General features: G+C 37.1%; 1 protein-coding gene across 1 annotated transcript; it reads right to left on the reverse strand.

The window, feature by feature from the left end:
* Window positions 1-2,714: 2,714 nt before the first annotated feature.
* tegt (testis enhanced gene transcript (BAX inhibitor 1)) lies at window positions 2,715-14,380 on the reverse strand. The gene is made up of 10 exons (XM_083975372.1): window positions 14,263-14,380; window positions 12,245-12,348; window positions 11,959-12,067; window positions 10,937-11,057; window positions 10,285-10,333; window positions 9,708-9,805; window positions 8,754-8,833; window positions 8,542-8,642; window positions 7,042-7,117; window positions 2,715-3,782 (listed from the first exon to the last, which is right to left on the reverse strand). Exons 2-10 carry the CDS (start codon window positions 12,298-12,300, stop codon window positions 3,759-3,761), a joined length of 714 nt encoding a protein of 237 aa, XP_083831498.1. The 5' UTR covers window positions 12,301-12,348; window positions 14,263-14,380; the 3' UTR covers window positions 2,715-3,758.
* Window positions 14,381-17,746: the final 3,366 nt, after the last annotated feature.

A 17,746-nucleotide genomic window follows, 5' to 3' on the forward strand; every position in this document is an offset into this window, starting at 1 on the left:
ACACACACACACACGTTATGCCACATGATCTAATAATAACGCCACATTTTGTAATAATTAGAGCCGCAACAATTAATCGATTAATCGTCAACTATTCTGATAATCTAATAATCCGTTTATTTAAAGAAAAAAAAATCCAGATTCTCTGATTCCAGCTTCTTAAATGTGAATATTTCTGGTTTCTTTGTTCCTTTATGACAATAAACTGAGTCTCTCTTTGGTTTGTGGACAAAACAAGACATTTGAGGACGTCGTCTGGTGGTTTGAGAAACACTGGTTGATGTTTTTCAACATTTTTTTACATTTTATTGACCAAACAACTAATCGATTAATCGTTTAAATAATCAACAGATTAATCGATAATGAAAATAATCGTTAGCTGCAGCCCTAGTAATAATGCAATATGTTCTTGAACGCAATATGTAATGAACTTTGCTGCATTTTGTAATAAGTTGTTACAAGATGCAACAAATTATTACATATCATTTCTATATTTAAAAAAAGGTGCAACACTCGCATTTTGTAATAGCTAATGCAATATGTAACAACTTATTATTGTAATAATTAGATAATTGATAATTATTCAGTCAAGATGGTTTTATTTTTCCACATTTATTTAAGCAAATGTATCAATTTTACACCAATAAACTAAATCCTTCACAGTTTACACTTCCAAAACGAAAAGAAAAAAGAAGCCAAATTGCGCCTTTTGTAATAAGTTGATGCATATTGCACCAAATTATTACATTTTCTATATAAAAAAAAGTGCAAGACTCGCATTTTGTAATAACTAATGCATTATGTAACAACTTAATACAAAATGCTGCAAAGTTTATTAGATGTTGCGTTGAAGAATTTTATCACAAAATGCGGCAGATTGTACATTGTACAGATTTGATACATATTGCACCAAATTATTAAATTTTCTATATAAAGAAAAAGTGCAACACTCGCATTTTGTAATAACTAATGCATCATGTAACAACTTATTACAAAATGCGGCAAAGTTTATTACATATTGCGTTGAAGAATTTTATCACAAAATGCGGCAGATTGGTGCAAAATGCGGCGTTATTACATCATGAGGTGAACATTTAATACGTTATTATTACATAATGTGGCGCAACACACACACACACACACACACACAAACACACGCTCTGAAGTGACTGTGGACACTTGGACTCTGATGTAAAACAGGACTGCAGACGCATGGCCGAGCTGACGATTTTTAGCACAAGACGCTGTCACTTCCTGGTAGTTGTTCTGCTGCGTGTCTCTTTCTGCGCTGACATCATCGCCATGACATCATCGTATCGTCATGACATCATCATCATGTACTGTACTGTACCTTTAAAAACTCTTCTTTCTGTTCTCTGCATCGTTTCATCTTCACGTCATCATGTTATCTGCTCTGGGAGGATAAAACAAAACAAAACAAAACACGGAGCTCCTTAAAAAAAATGAATGTTCATGTCTGTGATTCTTAATTACTAAAAAAACTCATCATGCATCACGGTTTTAAATGTATAAACGATTTTATCGATCATGTTGATTTTTTTTTTTCTTTGCGACCGATGAAGGTTGTCAGAATACGTCTGTTTTAAATCATAATACATTTAAAGGTAATATATACCAGCAATAATAACATAGATAAGAGAAATGGCTACACTATTCAATGAATATGTATTTCTATTATTTATTTATTTTAAAATGTACATCGTTTGCATTCATCTTTTAATTTTGTAATCTTTCTGTGAAACTTGCTCCTGGCTTTTATTAGTAGATTCTGTTCATATCTCGTATCTCAACATCTCATCTGTTGCTGTTTGTTCTTTAGCCGATAGAGGTATGATCTGTACCGACTGCCGTTTTTCAACTTTCTAATTAAAATGTTTTCATTTAGCTCCTTGTGCTTCTTTAAAGTTCATGTATGAAACTGTGACGGCGTTAACAGAGCTGAAGGGATTCAGTGCAAATCTGAAGGTTACTTTATTTTGAAGTTATTTGCATGGGGGGATTTCTATGCTTTTATTTTGACAGGACAGTGAAGAGAGACAGGAAACTGGAGTAAAACTGTTTCAACTGCTCAACATCAACATCTGTGACTTTTTAAATATAATTTACAAGAAGAATTAACTCACTACTAAAATCTTACAAAGTCTATAGAACTGTTAATTAGCTCTATTTATGTAATTAATATGTGAATTACAGATTAATGCACTGGTGACATTGTTAAGGCTGCAGCTGACAGCTTTAATTACTTTAATTGACTGATATAATGACCTTTCTATTTTTTTTAATCTTTGAAATACATTATTGAACTGTTTGTCTGAAAAATATGAAATTTACAGCGAAGTGACAGAAAATATGCAAATTTAAGACCAAATATATAAAAAAAACAAGTGTTAATGTCTGGCAAATGTTGATCAGTTCTTCTAATTATAATTCAGCAATGGCGTTCAGCTGCTTTCAGCATTCACACGCATTTCCTTCAGGAAATACAATTTCTAGTTATAATATGTTGAACTGCTTCTTGTCTGATGAAGCAAAGAAATATTAAATCAAAGCAAAATATTTGCACAAGCATTCAAAAAGCTGATGACTGATCAACATGTTTTTTTATTTTCTGGAGCTCAATTGGATAAATTCTTCCAATTATAACCTAATAATCTAATAGTAAACCAACAGAGACACACTCACTCACCTTTCAATACGTTCAACACATTTATTTGAGCAAATGTATCAAATTATTAGTTTCAATTTTACATCAATAAAATAAATCCTTCACAGTTTACACTTCCAAAAAGAAAAAGAAAAGAAGAAAGAAGCCAAATTGAAAGGTTAACGTCACGTCATTTGGCAAACTAGTTTCTAGACAACAGATAATTAATTAATCAGGAGGGAAATTTACAGGGAACTGGTTTTTAATCATTGATTATTTATTTATGAACTGGTTTTGTTTAAAGTTGTAAATCTGAACAGACTGAACCGACTCCTCCAGCGGCCTCGATCCAGAACCAGAGCTCAACGCTTCCTCTCCGCACCGACATTATTATTATTATAATTATTATAATTATATCCAGATATCTTTAGGTTTCATCATCATTCACACTCAAAACCTGGTCACAAAACTAAAACGATCAGGTAGGAGGAGGTTTCTGAGGGGAACTGTTGTCAGAATCCGGAGGGAGGGGGACATTTTATCGTGTGACACCACTAAAGAAAAAGAACAGAGGAAAACCTATAAATAAGCAAAATCAACAAAAAAATAAAATAAAATAAAATCACAGAAGTTCAAAATGAAACAAGGATCATTCTGAGAAGCTGGCGACCCGCTAAAGAGGAGGAGCCTATGTTTAATTAATTAATCCATGGCACTAAATGACAGTAATATAAAAGTCCTCGTTAAGTGCTGCTTCACAAAGCAACGGCGCCCTCTAGAGGCTGCGGCCGATCACTGCAGCGCCAACACGACTCTCCATTCACAAGCCAAAGACGACGGGACTAAGCATTATATTAGTGTACCATCAACTTACATTCAACCCCGGGTGTAAGTTCCAAAACTAAAAGAAAAGAAAAGAAAATAATGTAATATAATAATAAATCAAAAGGAATTTTTAATAATAATATTATAATAATAAGACCACAGAGGAGTTAATTCAAGAAATGAAGACAGAAAGTGAAAAGCACCAAGTGCGCCGCAAATTGTGCCTTTAATGACTGATTGTTGTTATTTTCCAGCCTCAGATGTTTCTCTACTTCTTCTCCTTCTTCTTGTCCTGAGAGGAAACACAGATAAAAAACAGAATTAAAACACACATGACTCACTACAGATACAAAGAAACAAAGACCCAACTCTCATGTTTCTCGGAAGAGTAACCGAGTACATTTACTGTTGAGTATTTCCTCTTCAAACAGAGGTAATAAATTAAACTCATTTTAGAGAACAACGTTTCTGTCCAGAGTTACAGTTTTTCTTTACGATCGCTATGACCCGTTTTTCAATACTTTTAACACTTCACACAGTTACCACAACATCAACATAGATGTTAACTGGTACATTTTCAATTGCTTTCACACGGTTTGTCAAAACAGAAAACCTCATGTTCAAAGCCAAACCTAAAGGTCAAAGTGAACAGCATTATTATTCACATCGTAGACTGAAACACATTCATGACCTGTATTTTGTTTCATTGCTTTTGAAAAACAGTTGATTGAGCTCACAGCTCATCGCAGCCGATTCTTTTTTTTTCTTTTTAGTGAATAGTGAATGACAGCAAATGTAAATGCAGATTTTCTTTCTCTTTACTCTAAGTAATTTTCATTTGCAAATACTGTAATACAGTTAAGTGTTTACTGCAAATCCTGTCATTTACTGTCTTCTTCTTTCATAAACTACATTCTGCAAAGCTGCTCTGAGATGGGCTGAGTGTTACAAAAAAAAGGAAGAAAATTCATGCCCAACAAATGAAAAATGAAGAGGGGTTGTAGCAACCAAAAACGTAATAACTGCAAATAATGTAATAAAACATTTGAGCCAAAAACGTAATAACTTTTTGTCGATAATGTAATAAGTTATTACATTATTGGCTCCTTATTATGTTATTGGCCTAGTATTAAAACCCTTTGAAAATGTAATAACTGGTGCCAGTAATGTTATAATACATAAATATGACTGCAGTTCTTGGAAATAAAATACTTTTTTGCAGTTTTTGTGCAGTTTGCTAATAATCAATAGTGGATGACAGTCATAATATTTATTCATCCAAGATACGTACTATCTTTCATCTCTCTGGTCTTTCTCCTCTTTAGCCAAATAGATATGACATTGGCTCAAAAGTTTTATTACATTTTTGGCATGTTATTACATTATTGGCTTTATTACATTTAAAATGGCCAAAATTATTACGTTATTGGCTGTTATTATGTTTTTGGTTGCTACAGGGGTTCAAAATAAACTACAGCACGTACATCAGTTTATGATCAATACAATAATCCATCTATTGTAAAACAGCAGATCTGACACATGTAAAGTGATTGGAAGACAACATGTGTCAGTGTTTTAGTAGACTGGGTGAGTTGTGTTAGTGTATTATTGTATTTTAGAAATGTGTGTCTGTGTTTAGTTACACTGTGTGATTCTGAGCATGAAATTAACTGTTTGGGGAATTGTGTGTTTTAGGTGTGAAGAGTTTTGAAAAAGTGTTTTTAGAGTTGAAGAACGGGTCATAGCGATGGTAAAAAACTGTAAACTGACTGAGCTGCAGTGTGTGTATGTATGTGTGTGTGTGTGTGTGTGTGTGTGTGTGTGTGTGTGTGTGTGTGTGTGTGTGTGTGTGTGTGTGTGTGTTTGTGTGTGTGTGTGGTCAGACTCTGAAAACTAAATGAGACACTTGTTGTTGTGGTGATGTAACGTCGTTTAGAGGGAAACATAGTGAGTCATTAAAGGATGAGTCTGGAAAATGAGTTCAACGAATCCCTGTGAAAACACAAACAGCAACAGAAGCAGCAGTTTGAGTCTGAAGCTCTGAACCATCTGTTCATACGACCATGTTAATCTGTCCAAATAGGTCAAAATAAATAAATAGAGTTTCAGTTTTAAAAAGCCTGAACCACTTAACAAACGACACATAACCATCATCATTATCGTCATAGGAGGAGAAGAGGAACTAGTGAGGACAGACGTGACCAGACTGAATGAATAAATTAGATGTGGGTTTTTTTAGGGACGAATGAGTTCATGTGAAGAGTTTCTGTTGAATTTCTCATGTTTTTTTTTCATGAGGTAAAAACTCTGCAGTTACAGAGTCAGAGTTTATTTTAGTTTAATCATCAGAAGAGACGACGGGTTTCAGTCTGAAGCAGCTGATTCTGAACTATCAGGAAGTTTTATTTGACGATTAATGATCGTAAAATGAGTCGTGATTAATGATTTAAATCGTCTTGTTTTGGTCATTTCATAGTTTAACCCTGAACATAGTTTAAAGGGATAGTTCACCCAAAATTCAAATTCCTGGTCCGTCCAATTTGGACGAACCGGGAAGAGGAGCTTCCGCTACAAAACAAGCTTGAAATATAGACTTATTCTATTTTTTTCGGAACAATTTTGCATTTCAGGGCTTCAATACAAGACGGACATTACAGACGAGCAGCATGGAGGTATTTGGATGTTTTTTGGTGTGTCTTTTTGTTACGAAGACAGTTGGTATCCATTTGTAACCGTTATATGGACATGCAGTGCTACACCCTAACCCTCTAGATAATGAGTGAAATTTGAATTTTGGGTGAACTATCCCTTTAATACACATATACCTGATGAAGAAGTAGAATTGTTGCTGCCTCTTTCCATTGATAATCTATTATTAATAATAATCTTATTGATTTAGGATAAAAGCATCATGCCTGTTTATGGGATGTGACTCAACAATTCTCAAATAAGCAGCTTTGGACATTTTGCACATTACACCTGTTTATAACCTTTAATAAGGTAAACAATCCTTTTCTTCTTTTGCTCTTGTAGTGAATGTGGTTAGTGAGTCTGAAGAAGAGCAGCACGCTCCAAACGTTACTATTATTGGATGTGCTAAATAAAATCACGTAAAGGGAGCTTGAGTGTGCGGTCGCCTCTTTTCCTTTTTCTTTATGTATTCATTCATTTTTGAGACCAGCACCTTTTTATTGGATGTGCGCGACTTTTCTACTTCTACTGAATGTCTGAATGAAATTTTGTTTCTGTGGCTGTTTTAGAGAAGCACTATATATAAAAAAAAACATATAAATATACATAAATACATTAAAGAAAGACAGGTTATACTGCACACCAGAACAGTCTCGACCAGGCATTATCCCCAGTTAAAGGTGAAGCTTTAATCATTACAATTAAAAAGAAATTAATGTTTCATTCTGTGTGTAATGGATCTATAAAATGTGTTAGTTTCACTTTTTGAATTGAATAACTGACATAAACTTTTCCATAATGTTCTAATTTATTGAGATGCACCTGTATAAGTCAGTATGTGTTGTGTTGTTGTGTTGTACCTTATCGTTCAGGGCGAGGATGACCATCAGTTTCCTGAAGATGGTGATGAAGTCGAGGAACAGGTCCACACAGTGCCTTCAGAGACAAACACAACACAACCACAGTTTAGACTAGGGGTGTACAACCAGAGCAGTATTTGTATTCGGATTTGGGGAAGAAACCGGAAGTGGGCGCACCGACTTCAGCTACGCCGAGCTAGTGCTACGCCGAGCTAGCCGGCTAACTTCCGCTTTAGCTCTCGGCTAACTAGAACGGGAATAAAATAATTTAATGGTGCGGCTGTTCTAGACTTTCCAAATGTACTCGGACTGAATGGATCAAATTCTGGTAGAGAAACCAGTCGTTCTGCGGGAGTTGTGACACTCAAAAAACAATTATCCAGCGTTTTATAGCCGCTAGCCTCTTTTCCCATTATTGTCAATGAGAAAAATGCTAAGTTTTTGAACGGTGACCCTGGAAGTATCGGCAAAGATATTCAATAAATGGAAAGATCCTCCATGAGCGGCTCCAATGATAGAATTGGTTTCACTTCCTGTCTCTCTAAATGGGCGTGGCCAACCGTCACCACCTCGTCTGTGAACGTGTGTGTGGATTTATACAATCTGTAGGTAGATGAAAGTGAGATATTTATATTTTCTTCTGATAACATTAAATATTTACACTACTAACAGTCATATTTAACATGACAAAAATTTTCACGGGAGTTTGCGGCCGTTTGTTTGACGTTGCCATGGAGATCTGAGCCAAATCTGGCGAGAGTGTGTCGTCGTAGAGACAGATCAGGTCTGGAACAAAGTGGATTTTCTCCTGATGTGTCCGTCTGAAAGTTTCCATTTTGGTGTCAAACTGTTCAGAAGAGATGTGACTTGTGACAAATGAGTCCAAAATTTACTTCAGTGACTGTGGGGAGAAAGGACAGACCATAATCGGTGTTCACATTAAATTGTCCCATTGGAGTCAATACACTCCAGGCTGCCTCTGGTCTCTCTAAAGGGGCGTGGCCGAGCAGAAGCCTAGTGACATCATACAGGAAGCTGACTCATCATGGAAGCTCTTGGTTTAGAAACCGTCTTTGGCAACCCTAACGTGTTTGGCGCTCTACTGGTGTTGTGCTTCTATGGCGGCGCACCAACGTTAAGGTGCATTAGCGCCACCTACTGTGTTGGAGTGTGAACCAGAATCACCTGGTTATGTTGCTGTTGCTGCTGCTCATCCAAACGTTTCTTTTTCTTTAGAAAAAAGCTCCCGAATAATGAGGAGAAACTTCGGACAGTAAAACTATTCGGGATCAAAGCTTTATTCCTGTACTTATAAATACGTATTCGGGTTCGGGTACACTCCTAGTTCAGTCTGTGTCTGTGATAAAGAGTGACAACCGGCTGTGACAGCTGAGCTCCTGTCACCGTTGTCAGACACTGCTCTGTCTCAGCTGTTTCCTGTGGGACTGGTGGATTTGCATGACATTTGGTTCAGAGTGATGCGGTGGATGAAACCCTCACCAGACGTAGTCCTTGTCTCCGTTCTCTGCTTTCTCGATGATGAGCTGAGTGTCGAACAGGACGAAGCCGCACATGATGAGCAGCCCCAGGTACATGTGAGCCTGTCGCAGGAAAACACACAAACAGACACACACACGGGTCAGGATCCACAGCTCAGCGACACCGAGCTCGTCGCAGCGAGAAGAGAAGAGGATCATCTTCATCTAAAATACCTTGAAGAGCATCAGAGATCCAAAGAACATGTTCATGATGGAGAGCAGGAAGAGGAGGGAGAGGCCGGACATCAGAGTACCTGAGAGAGGACAGAGCTCGTTGATTCACTTTTAACCACGTTTCCATTCGCTGATCAATAAAAATATTAATGAGAATAATGTTGGTTCTAGTGTGTTTCCATCTAAGAGCTTAAAACTGCTCAAATTATCTATAAAACAAATAATAATAATATGTTTCCAGGTGGCGTCCAGAGGATGTTTCAGACTGGAACCAGTAAATATGAACTAATAACAAAAGGTACGAACAGATGTAAAACAAAGATGTTTATCAATTAAAGGAGTCAATCTATGGAATAATTTAGAAATAGAAAAAGAAAATATGTAATGTGATGAAAAACTGTCCCTGAAGGCAACGTGCATCAGCGGTTTTGCATTAATTTCCCTCTAAAACAACTCTGTGTGGTAACGTTGTGTTATTATCTCATAGCGTGGTGAATGTGCAGCTCACAACTTGTCCACCAGAGCGTTGTGGAGTTGTTGGATTGTGTATTTGATGAGTTTGATGAGGGAAACCAAGAAATCCCATAATGAGCCTCCGTAGCGTAGCTCTGAGCAGCTCACGGCTCTGCTCCGCCGTTCTAAAAACAGCTTGCACCGACAAATAAAGGTAACGAACCTACTGCTATGACTATAGGGATTATGGTAATGGGCCAATTTGTCAAAAATGTTGAACTATCCCTTTAACAGCTGGACTACGAAGCATAATCGATATACAATTTATCAGACAGAACTGTTTCCATCAGAATCTGTCATCAATCAAGAGAAAATCCGATGAGATCGACCGTATTAACTTTTAATCGACATTCATCATGACATTTAATCTAATTTCACTGTTTCCATGAGGAGTTTTTTTTAATTCAATGTTGTTTAATGTGAATAAAAAGGTGAATCTACCTCCCAGGAACAGGTAACTCCTGCGTGTGGCGTAGAGAGCGCTGAGGGTGAAGCAGATGAAGATCATGGAGGTTCCCATGAAGGCCGTCACGATGATGCTGAGGAGACAGAAAACTCTTTAACACACACACACACACACACGACTGTGTTTTACAGAGGATGATGGAGTTCCCTTTGTTTCCAGTCGTTAGCTTCTCATTTTCATTTTTAATTGGACCTAACCAACTCACGTATCCCTCCGCCCAGGGTTAGCGCCCGCCGATCAGCAGTTGGTTAGGTCCAAATAAAAACTGTGTTTTTCCTGAACTTTGAAGGGCTGGAAAAAATTATATTATAGTGAACAATGGAACTGTGTATTTTTTTTCAGGTAAAACCTCTTTTAGGCCGTGAAAATAGGCCGTTTCTTTGGGTCTGTTCACAACACTGTATGTTGTAAATCTCTGGGCAGGGCTATTATGGGCTGGCGTTGCTAACGGGAGGAGTGCAGAGAGTCTGCTACTGCAATTAAAGTACTTAGGGGCTATTTGTAGATCATACAACCCCACTTTAAAAAAAAGATACTATCCCTTTAACAAACCTGGGATTGACAGCGATGACAAAGTCCAGAGTGGGACCGAGGCCGACACCTGGACACACAGACAGAGAGACAGATGTTAGACTCTGATCAACACTGGTCACCTGCTGAGTTATGTAACACTAATAACTAACTGACAACTACTTCATCACCTATTCTGTCATTCATTGTTTTGTCTGAAGTACAGAAAGACAGAGAATGTCTTGTTTTAACTGACCAACAATCACAGACACTAAATTTAACCAGAAAACCTAAAGACAGACAATTACGCTCCTGTAAAACAGAGATAAGGAGATGAACTTCCTCTATAAGAAGCTACACACAACAATTATTGTGTCATTTTTCATTGTTAACTCAACAATTAAACACTTTATCGCTCTTAAAAAATTCTAATTTCTACAGCTGTGACCAGGTCACGTCTTATTTGTTATCATGAGCTTTTATCAGGTACATTCGTATGTCAGTTGTATTTTAATGCGTTACTTAATTGTTGCTCTGTTGGTTTTTATGTTGCCTTCAACATCTGGCCAGGGACGACGGATGAGAACTAGCTTTAGTGGTGAACTCTGGCTCACTTGCAGTTTCTTTTAAATACTGTTGATTAGTGTTGTATTGTCGCTGTTAAATAAATAAACCAGTGAATGAACCAGTTTACCTGTGAGGAAGGCGAATCCAGCCAGAATAGCCAGTCTCTTCCTCTCCGTCTCAGAGTTGTGTGGCGTCATGGCGAGCCAGAACATCATCCCCAGAGAGCCGAGCACCGACAGGACGCCGCCCTGAGGACGAGGACACGGTGAAGATCAACAGGTGAAGGTTGAAGACCAGACTAATGCTGCGTTCAAAACAACTCGGAAGTCGGAAAAAAAACGAGCTCCGAGTTGTCAAAAACGAATTGAACGGCGTCGAACTCGGAAATTACAGGTTGGAAACTCGAGTATCAGAGCTCCGACTTTCCGACTTGACGTCACAACAACATCAAAACATGGCGGCCCTCGTCTTAAAAGGTTAGAATATAAACATTTTAAGTTATTTGTTGAGGTTTTAATGCATATTTTTTGTGTATTATTGCAGTATATGAAATATGTTCAAAGGGACAACGAGGAGTTTCTCCAGCGGCAGAACGAAAAATTCCGCGACAATAAAAAAGTCTCATATTAATGTGGATGAATCTACGTTACCACTTGTTAATGGTCCATTTTAGATAAATATATGGTTTTGTCTCTATGGTTATTTTGTTATTATTAGTGGTGGTGGAAATGCTGGGCGAGCCGACCAGCGTTTCTTTACTTTCGGTTTTGTCGCGAGTCATGAGAATAACGCCGCCGAATCTCCGTTTATGGTGGGAACTACGACGGTATGTGATCGTCTTCCAACCTCTGACTTTAATTCTTGATGAATGAAAACATGAGTCTGTCTTGCACCGGTCAAAGAATTTCACGGTGCGGAGGCTCATAAATGTAGTGTGAAAACACTTCGCTTTAACAAAACTCCTCGTTGTCCCTTTAAATTAAGCTGTGATTGTTGTATTGTGTGAAATTGTGGTCCTCGTATGTAACGGAAATAATGTAACGTTGTTTTGAGCGCAGCATAAAAACACATCCATGGCCACTTGATCATTTGACAGTTTTTTACACCTCTGACCTCCATCATATTCTACTTTCTCTGAGTCTGTGTTACCTGGAAGAGGCGTGTGACCACATGGACGTAGGATCCGGCTGCAGCCATGAACATACACACGGCCAGGCTGGAGTACACATTCTTCAGGTGCACTCGGGTCGACTGGGATCTGCACACACACACACACAATGACGACAACAACACAGAGATGAAGACAACAACTCATCAGATAACAGGAGGTACAGCAGCTATGACGTACGGCACATAGCTGTCTGTTGGTGAGCGTGTGTGTGTGTGTGTGTGTGTGTGTGTGTGTGTGTGTGTGTGTGTGTGTGTGTGTACGTACATCTGGGAGAACTTGAAGAGAGAGTCAAAGTTGATGTTGCGGTCAAACACGTTCATGATGGAACCAGGAAGTGACGTGTGAAGAGAGACGGGATCAGCTGACGTCTGATGGACAGAAACACGTGTGAGTTGTGACCACAGATTATACAAATATAACATAGACAAAAAAAATCATTCAGCAACTACATTTACAACGCTTTTATTGTTTTTATCTGATTTTAATTTAATTTGTTCTATTTGTTTTATTATTATTATCTTTGTTTTCAGGACCAGTTGTTCCTTTCTGATTATGGTTCCATGCTTTCATCCTGACTGTTTAATCTCACTCTGTAAAGCAGATCAGGTTTTTGGTTTTATGCTTTTGATGACTGTTATTTTTACTTTGTAACTGTGTTTTTAAATCTGCTATACAAATAAAGTTTATTATTATTATTATTATTAACACAGACTTTACCTTGTGTATGTAATTTATGCTGCTCTGTAATTAAACCTTTAGACACAAAACACGTGTTTAGTTTAAAGTGAAACACTGGTACGAATTTAACCTCTGACAGTATATCTTAAACAGTCCAAACAGTCCAATATCTTAACATTAACAGGTGTCCTGCTGCAAAATGATAAAAAAAAATTTAAGTTTCACTTCTGATGCGGTTATTTCTGTACTTTCCCTTTAGTGACATTTCAAACAGAAGAACCTGAAGTTCCAGTGTCGCAACATTTATTATAGATGAAAATCTGAATTTCCTGCCACATTATTATCATCTCATTCTACTTTACTTTAGTATCTGTGAGGAAACTTCTCATGTTAACGACACTACACTGGGTTCATGTAACAGCCGGTGTTGTTGTACTTCAGATGTTGTACTCAAGACCACCAATTTGGTTTCTGTGATGTAATTCAATAAATTACAGATAATTCAAATAGTTGTACCAAAGTCTCTGCTTGTGTTAAACCATCTGTCACCATGACAGCAGTTGGAGGAGACTTCAGCAGCTTCTGTGCTGTGTTCGTCTGTTCAATCCAAACTTTGTTTACATTAAATATGGTTTAGATTTTACATCAAATCATCTTTTCTTTTTAAGCTGAGGGGGAATAATGTTAATATCAAGACACATGGTTATTATTATGAGGACTGGGACTGAACACAGTGGTGGTCTTGGTCTCAGGTTGGGTGGTCTTGACAGTATTTTTACTTTTTAGTTTCACTTTGCTGCTGCTATTTCTGTACTTCCACTTGAGTAACATTTCAAACGGAAGAACCTGTGTCACAACATTTATTTCAGATGAAAATCTGAATTTCCTGCTACATTATTCCTCTACCTTATATCTCATAATAATAACGTTAACTACATTACACTACACTGGGTTTATGTAACGTTAACAACTGTACGTAAGAAGATTCAACACCAAACACGGTCGGTTTCTTTCTCCATCAGATAAGCTAAAACACTTCCTCTAAAATACGTGTTAACTTAGCTCACAACCACCTAGATAAATAACGTTACATTCTCCAACAACACACGGCTGGTTCACCTCTAACCTGTGGTTAAAGTGTAATAGTTGGATGAACAGGTGAAACATTACACAACAACTTATCGTTATCGCTGCGGCTTCCTGTCACTAACAGTTAGCACAGCGTCATGTTTAGGAAGCTAACAGGCTACTAGCATCTGTAACTTAGCTGTGTTTGTTCGCTAACAGCTCAACTATTACAACACATTTATATTTATTTGACTTATAAATAAACGTGTTGTTAGCCGCAGGAGAGACGGTTCTAGTTAAACACGGTGCAGTGTCCCAAACAGACTGAGGTAAGTTAAGTTAACCAACACCAGCAGCTGCTAACGCGTTTAGCTCGCAGCGGCCTGGCTAACTGGCTAACGTTAAACTCAACTCTGTTCGACGGCGTCAGACTGCTCGTTCTTCTCCGTTAATAACCGTTAAAAACCGTTACAACCCGACCGACAGACCGGGGACTCGAACACAACACGGCGGCGGTGTCACGGTGAACAACAGACCTGTGTGTGAGTGAGTGTGTGTCCTCTCCTCGGCTCCAAGCTTCACTCTCCGACTCTTTATTTATTTATTCCTGTGTGTTAACTCAGGAGGAGGAGGAGGAAGACGTGTCAGTGCGCGCGCACAGCAGCGACCGACCTGCTGATGTCACCATGGAAACGCCCAGAATAATGACGACACCGAAGTCCGCTTCAGACTGGGAGTAGCTGTCGTGTTTACCCTGTTGATGGTGATTTTATTTTGTTTTGGAGGAATTGTAGCCTACTGTTTGGGCTCCCTGACCAAAAAAAACAAAACAAGGAAAAAGCCAACATAACTTTTATTATCAACCTTATTATTTTAATGGCAAATTTTCATATTGACAAATGTAAGTTCATTAAAAAAAAAAAACCTTAGCGGTGAGCTCAAGCAATACATAACCTCCATCAAATTCTCAAGCAACCAGAAAGCGATTAAGACTTTCTATATATGTGAAAACTTGAACATTTTTTTGTAAACTTGTAAAAAAAAAAAAAAAATCCCCCTGGCATATAATATCATATAGATGTGCTTTATGGTTGCATTTTATTCTGAAAAACTGTTTTATAATGTGAAACAAAGTTTTGAAAAAAAAGAAGAAGAATAAAGTAGCTGTGTTTACCCATAGACTGTAAGACATAAGATAAGTCTCTCAATAAAAAATAAGAAAAAAATAACTTAATACTCACTTATATTTCTAGATGTGTGTGAATTATAGAGACACTGTCTATTTTGAAAAATCCTAGATTTCCAGTTATGGGGAGGATCCAAACCCCATCCAGATAAATTTGCTGTTAAATATTTTTATACAACCACTCATTTCATAAAATAGTCAAATCAAACATATGGAGAAACATGTAGCCTAGTTTTACCTGAGTTGGAGGTATCTCAGCTTTATTTCCTCCATCCAGTTTGTAGTTTTCTAGTGTAGCCTATTGTTCACACTGTCTAATACTAAAACAGGTTCTTCTCTGTTTGTTGGTGAATGCAGGCGCGGTGGTCTAAATGTGAAAATATAAATTATGTTCACAAACAGGTCTCAGGTTTGTGTTTTAAACTGTCTAAACTTATTTCACAAGTGTAAATAGATGTAGTTTTTTAACCCAGTTGTTGTCTGGAGGATTTGTTTTATTTAACAATAGTAAATGAATAAAAATTTACAATACCAATATAGAACGTCTCTGACAATACTGTCAATCACAACGTAAACATTACATGTCGATTATGAAGCGAACTTCAGCGCGATGGAAAGCGCTGATTCTCAGAGGGTGAAACGGAAAACACGACGGTTCTTCGTGTTGCTAGCTGACATTTAAACAACTCGTGTGGTTTATAATTTGTTTAATTTAAAACCAAACACGTTTTTATCCACAGAAAACCGTGACCTGCTGTGTTTTATTGCGTTGAGTGAGTCTACTACGGTTGATTTTCGGACTAGAGCTACTTCCTGCTGGTGTCACCGGGTAATGTCCTCGGTTCGCCTAAAATGGCGGACTCATAAAAGCAGCTGCACCGACAACAGTCAACGGCTCATCATCATCATCATCATCATCCATCAATGGGCAGCAGATTAAAAACACTGATACGTGTCTGATCAAACCCAAATATGAAGGATTGATCAATAATAAACTGATTAGAATCTAATACTAAAGTAATTTATACTCAACTACACTTTAGTATTTCTGTTTCACTGAGTCAAATCATTGATTACTAATATTTCCTGTTGCATTACATCTAATAAAGTTTGTGTAACACAGCAATCCTCATAGAATTTAATGAATTATAATTAAATAAAACATTTTTAGAACACTTTCTTCATACTGATCTTCAACCTATTACAATTCAAATAATTTTCAATAATTTCATACTCTTCATATATTGTTTCATCTCTTCAAGATTGGTTCAGCAATTTCTTCACTTAATGGGCTTTATGCACAGCTCCACTACTTCCTGTCTTACATTATTGGACCAACTGATTAATCCAGGTGTGTCTGACCTCACAACATTGATCAGACACACCTGGATTAATCAGTTGGTCCAATAATGTAAGACAGGAAATAAACGAGCTGGCTTATTTCAGGAAGTAGTGGAGCTGTGCATAAAGCCCATTCAGCGTTGTTTCAACAATTTATTCAGCTTCCAGCTTTCAGCATTCACCCGTATTTCCTTCAGGAAATGCATTCTCTAGTTCCTGTTGCAATACATCACTAATAAAGTTATGAGCAATCCTCATAGATTTTAATGTATTTTAATTAAATAAAACATTTTTAGAACACTTGCTGTTGCTAAAACTGTAATTTTACATAAGAAAATAAGCAGGACTTTTACCTGCAATGCAGCCTATTGTACTTATCAAAGTATTTCTTCCTCTTTTGGAAAACCACTCCATCTCAGAGTCACAGTGATTCATGGTGCAACAACAAGCTACATGACCTAGAAATGAATTATGCGACACAAATACAGATCATCTGTTTGTCTCAGACTTAAATAATGTTGGCTATGTTAATTAGCCATACCATAATGTAAACATAACCCCTTACAAATATTAGTTTGGTACAAAATAACTGTATATTATCGTAGAAAGAATGGCCCCTTGTCATATTTAACTACTATAGACTTATTAATACATAAAAACTGTTGGGTCGGTATGAAATAGATCATTTAAGTACTTTAAAATACAGTATTTCAGTAAATGTAATGCGTCGTGCCTGTACTACAATGTTGTAGAAAAGGTTTCATGGTTATTAAAGATAAGTAGTTTCATCAGACTATTGATGAAAGGTGTTTGTGTCAGACAATAGAACAACACACGAAAACAGTAAAATATAACCAATTTTTATTTTAAAATAAAAACTGGTAGCACCTTGTCTTTTATAGTTTTGGTCAAATCATTTAGACAAAATGAGTTTTTGATTTATTCTTCTGATAGACAAAGACAAATTGTGACTGTCTAAACAAGAACTTTTGGTCATCACAACTGGTGGATTTTCATTGTCATATTTTCTTTTACTAGTCAACATGCAGGCAATAATTGCATCAGGCATTAAACATCATAGAAAAACCATATTACCCAGGAAACATAACCCCACAAAATATCTGCTGTAAAGAAGTTAAAAAAAAAAAAAAAGACATATTCTTGCATGATTGAGTCTTGGATTTTCATGTTTTTGATTTGCTTTAACTGCTGATGAGCTCCGACAGCAGAGTGTTTGTTATTCAGGCACAGATAAAACAGTCAAACGCAAGGCCAGCCTCAAAGTTGGCAAATGGACAATACAAAAATGTAAAGCACTAAGAAATACTGGACAATACAGGTTTTTTTTGGCCAATAAATACAGAAAAAACACTCATACATGTTCAAAAACAAGAACAAAAAAATCAAAATTTGATATTTTCAAGTGTTGCACTGCAAGTACCACAGCCACATGGCGTTACACTTGCTCTCGACAGTGTTTTCTCACGCTCAGC

Source organism: Trachurus trachurus (genome assembly GCF_905171665.1).
Source record: "Trachurus trachurus genome assembly, chromosome: 7".
Classification (NCBI taxonomy): domain Eukaryota; kingdom Metazoa; phylum Chordata; class Actinopteri; order Carangiformes; family Carangidae; genus Trachurus; species Trachurus trachurus.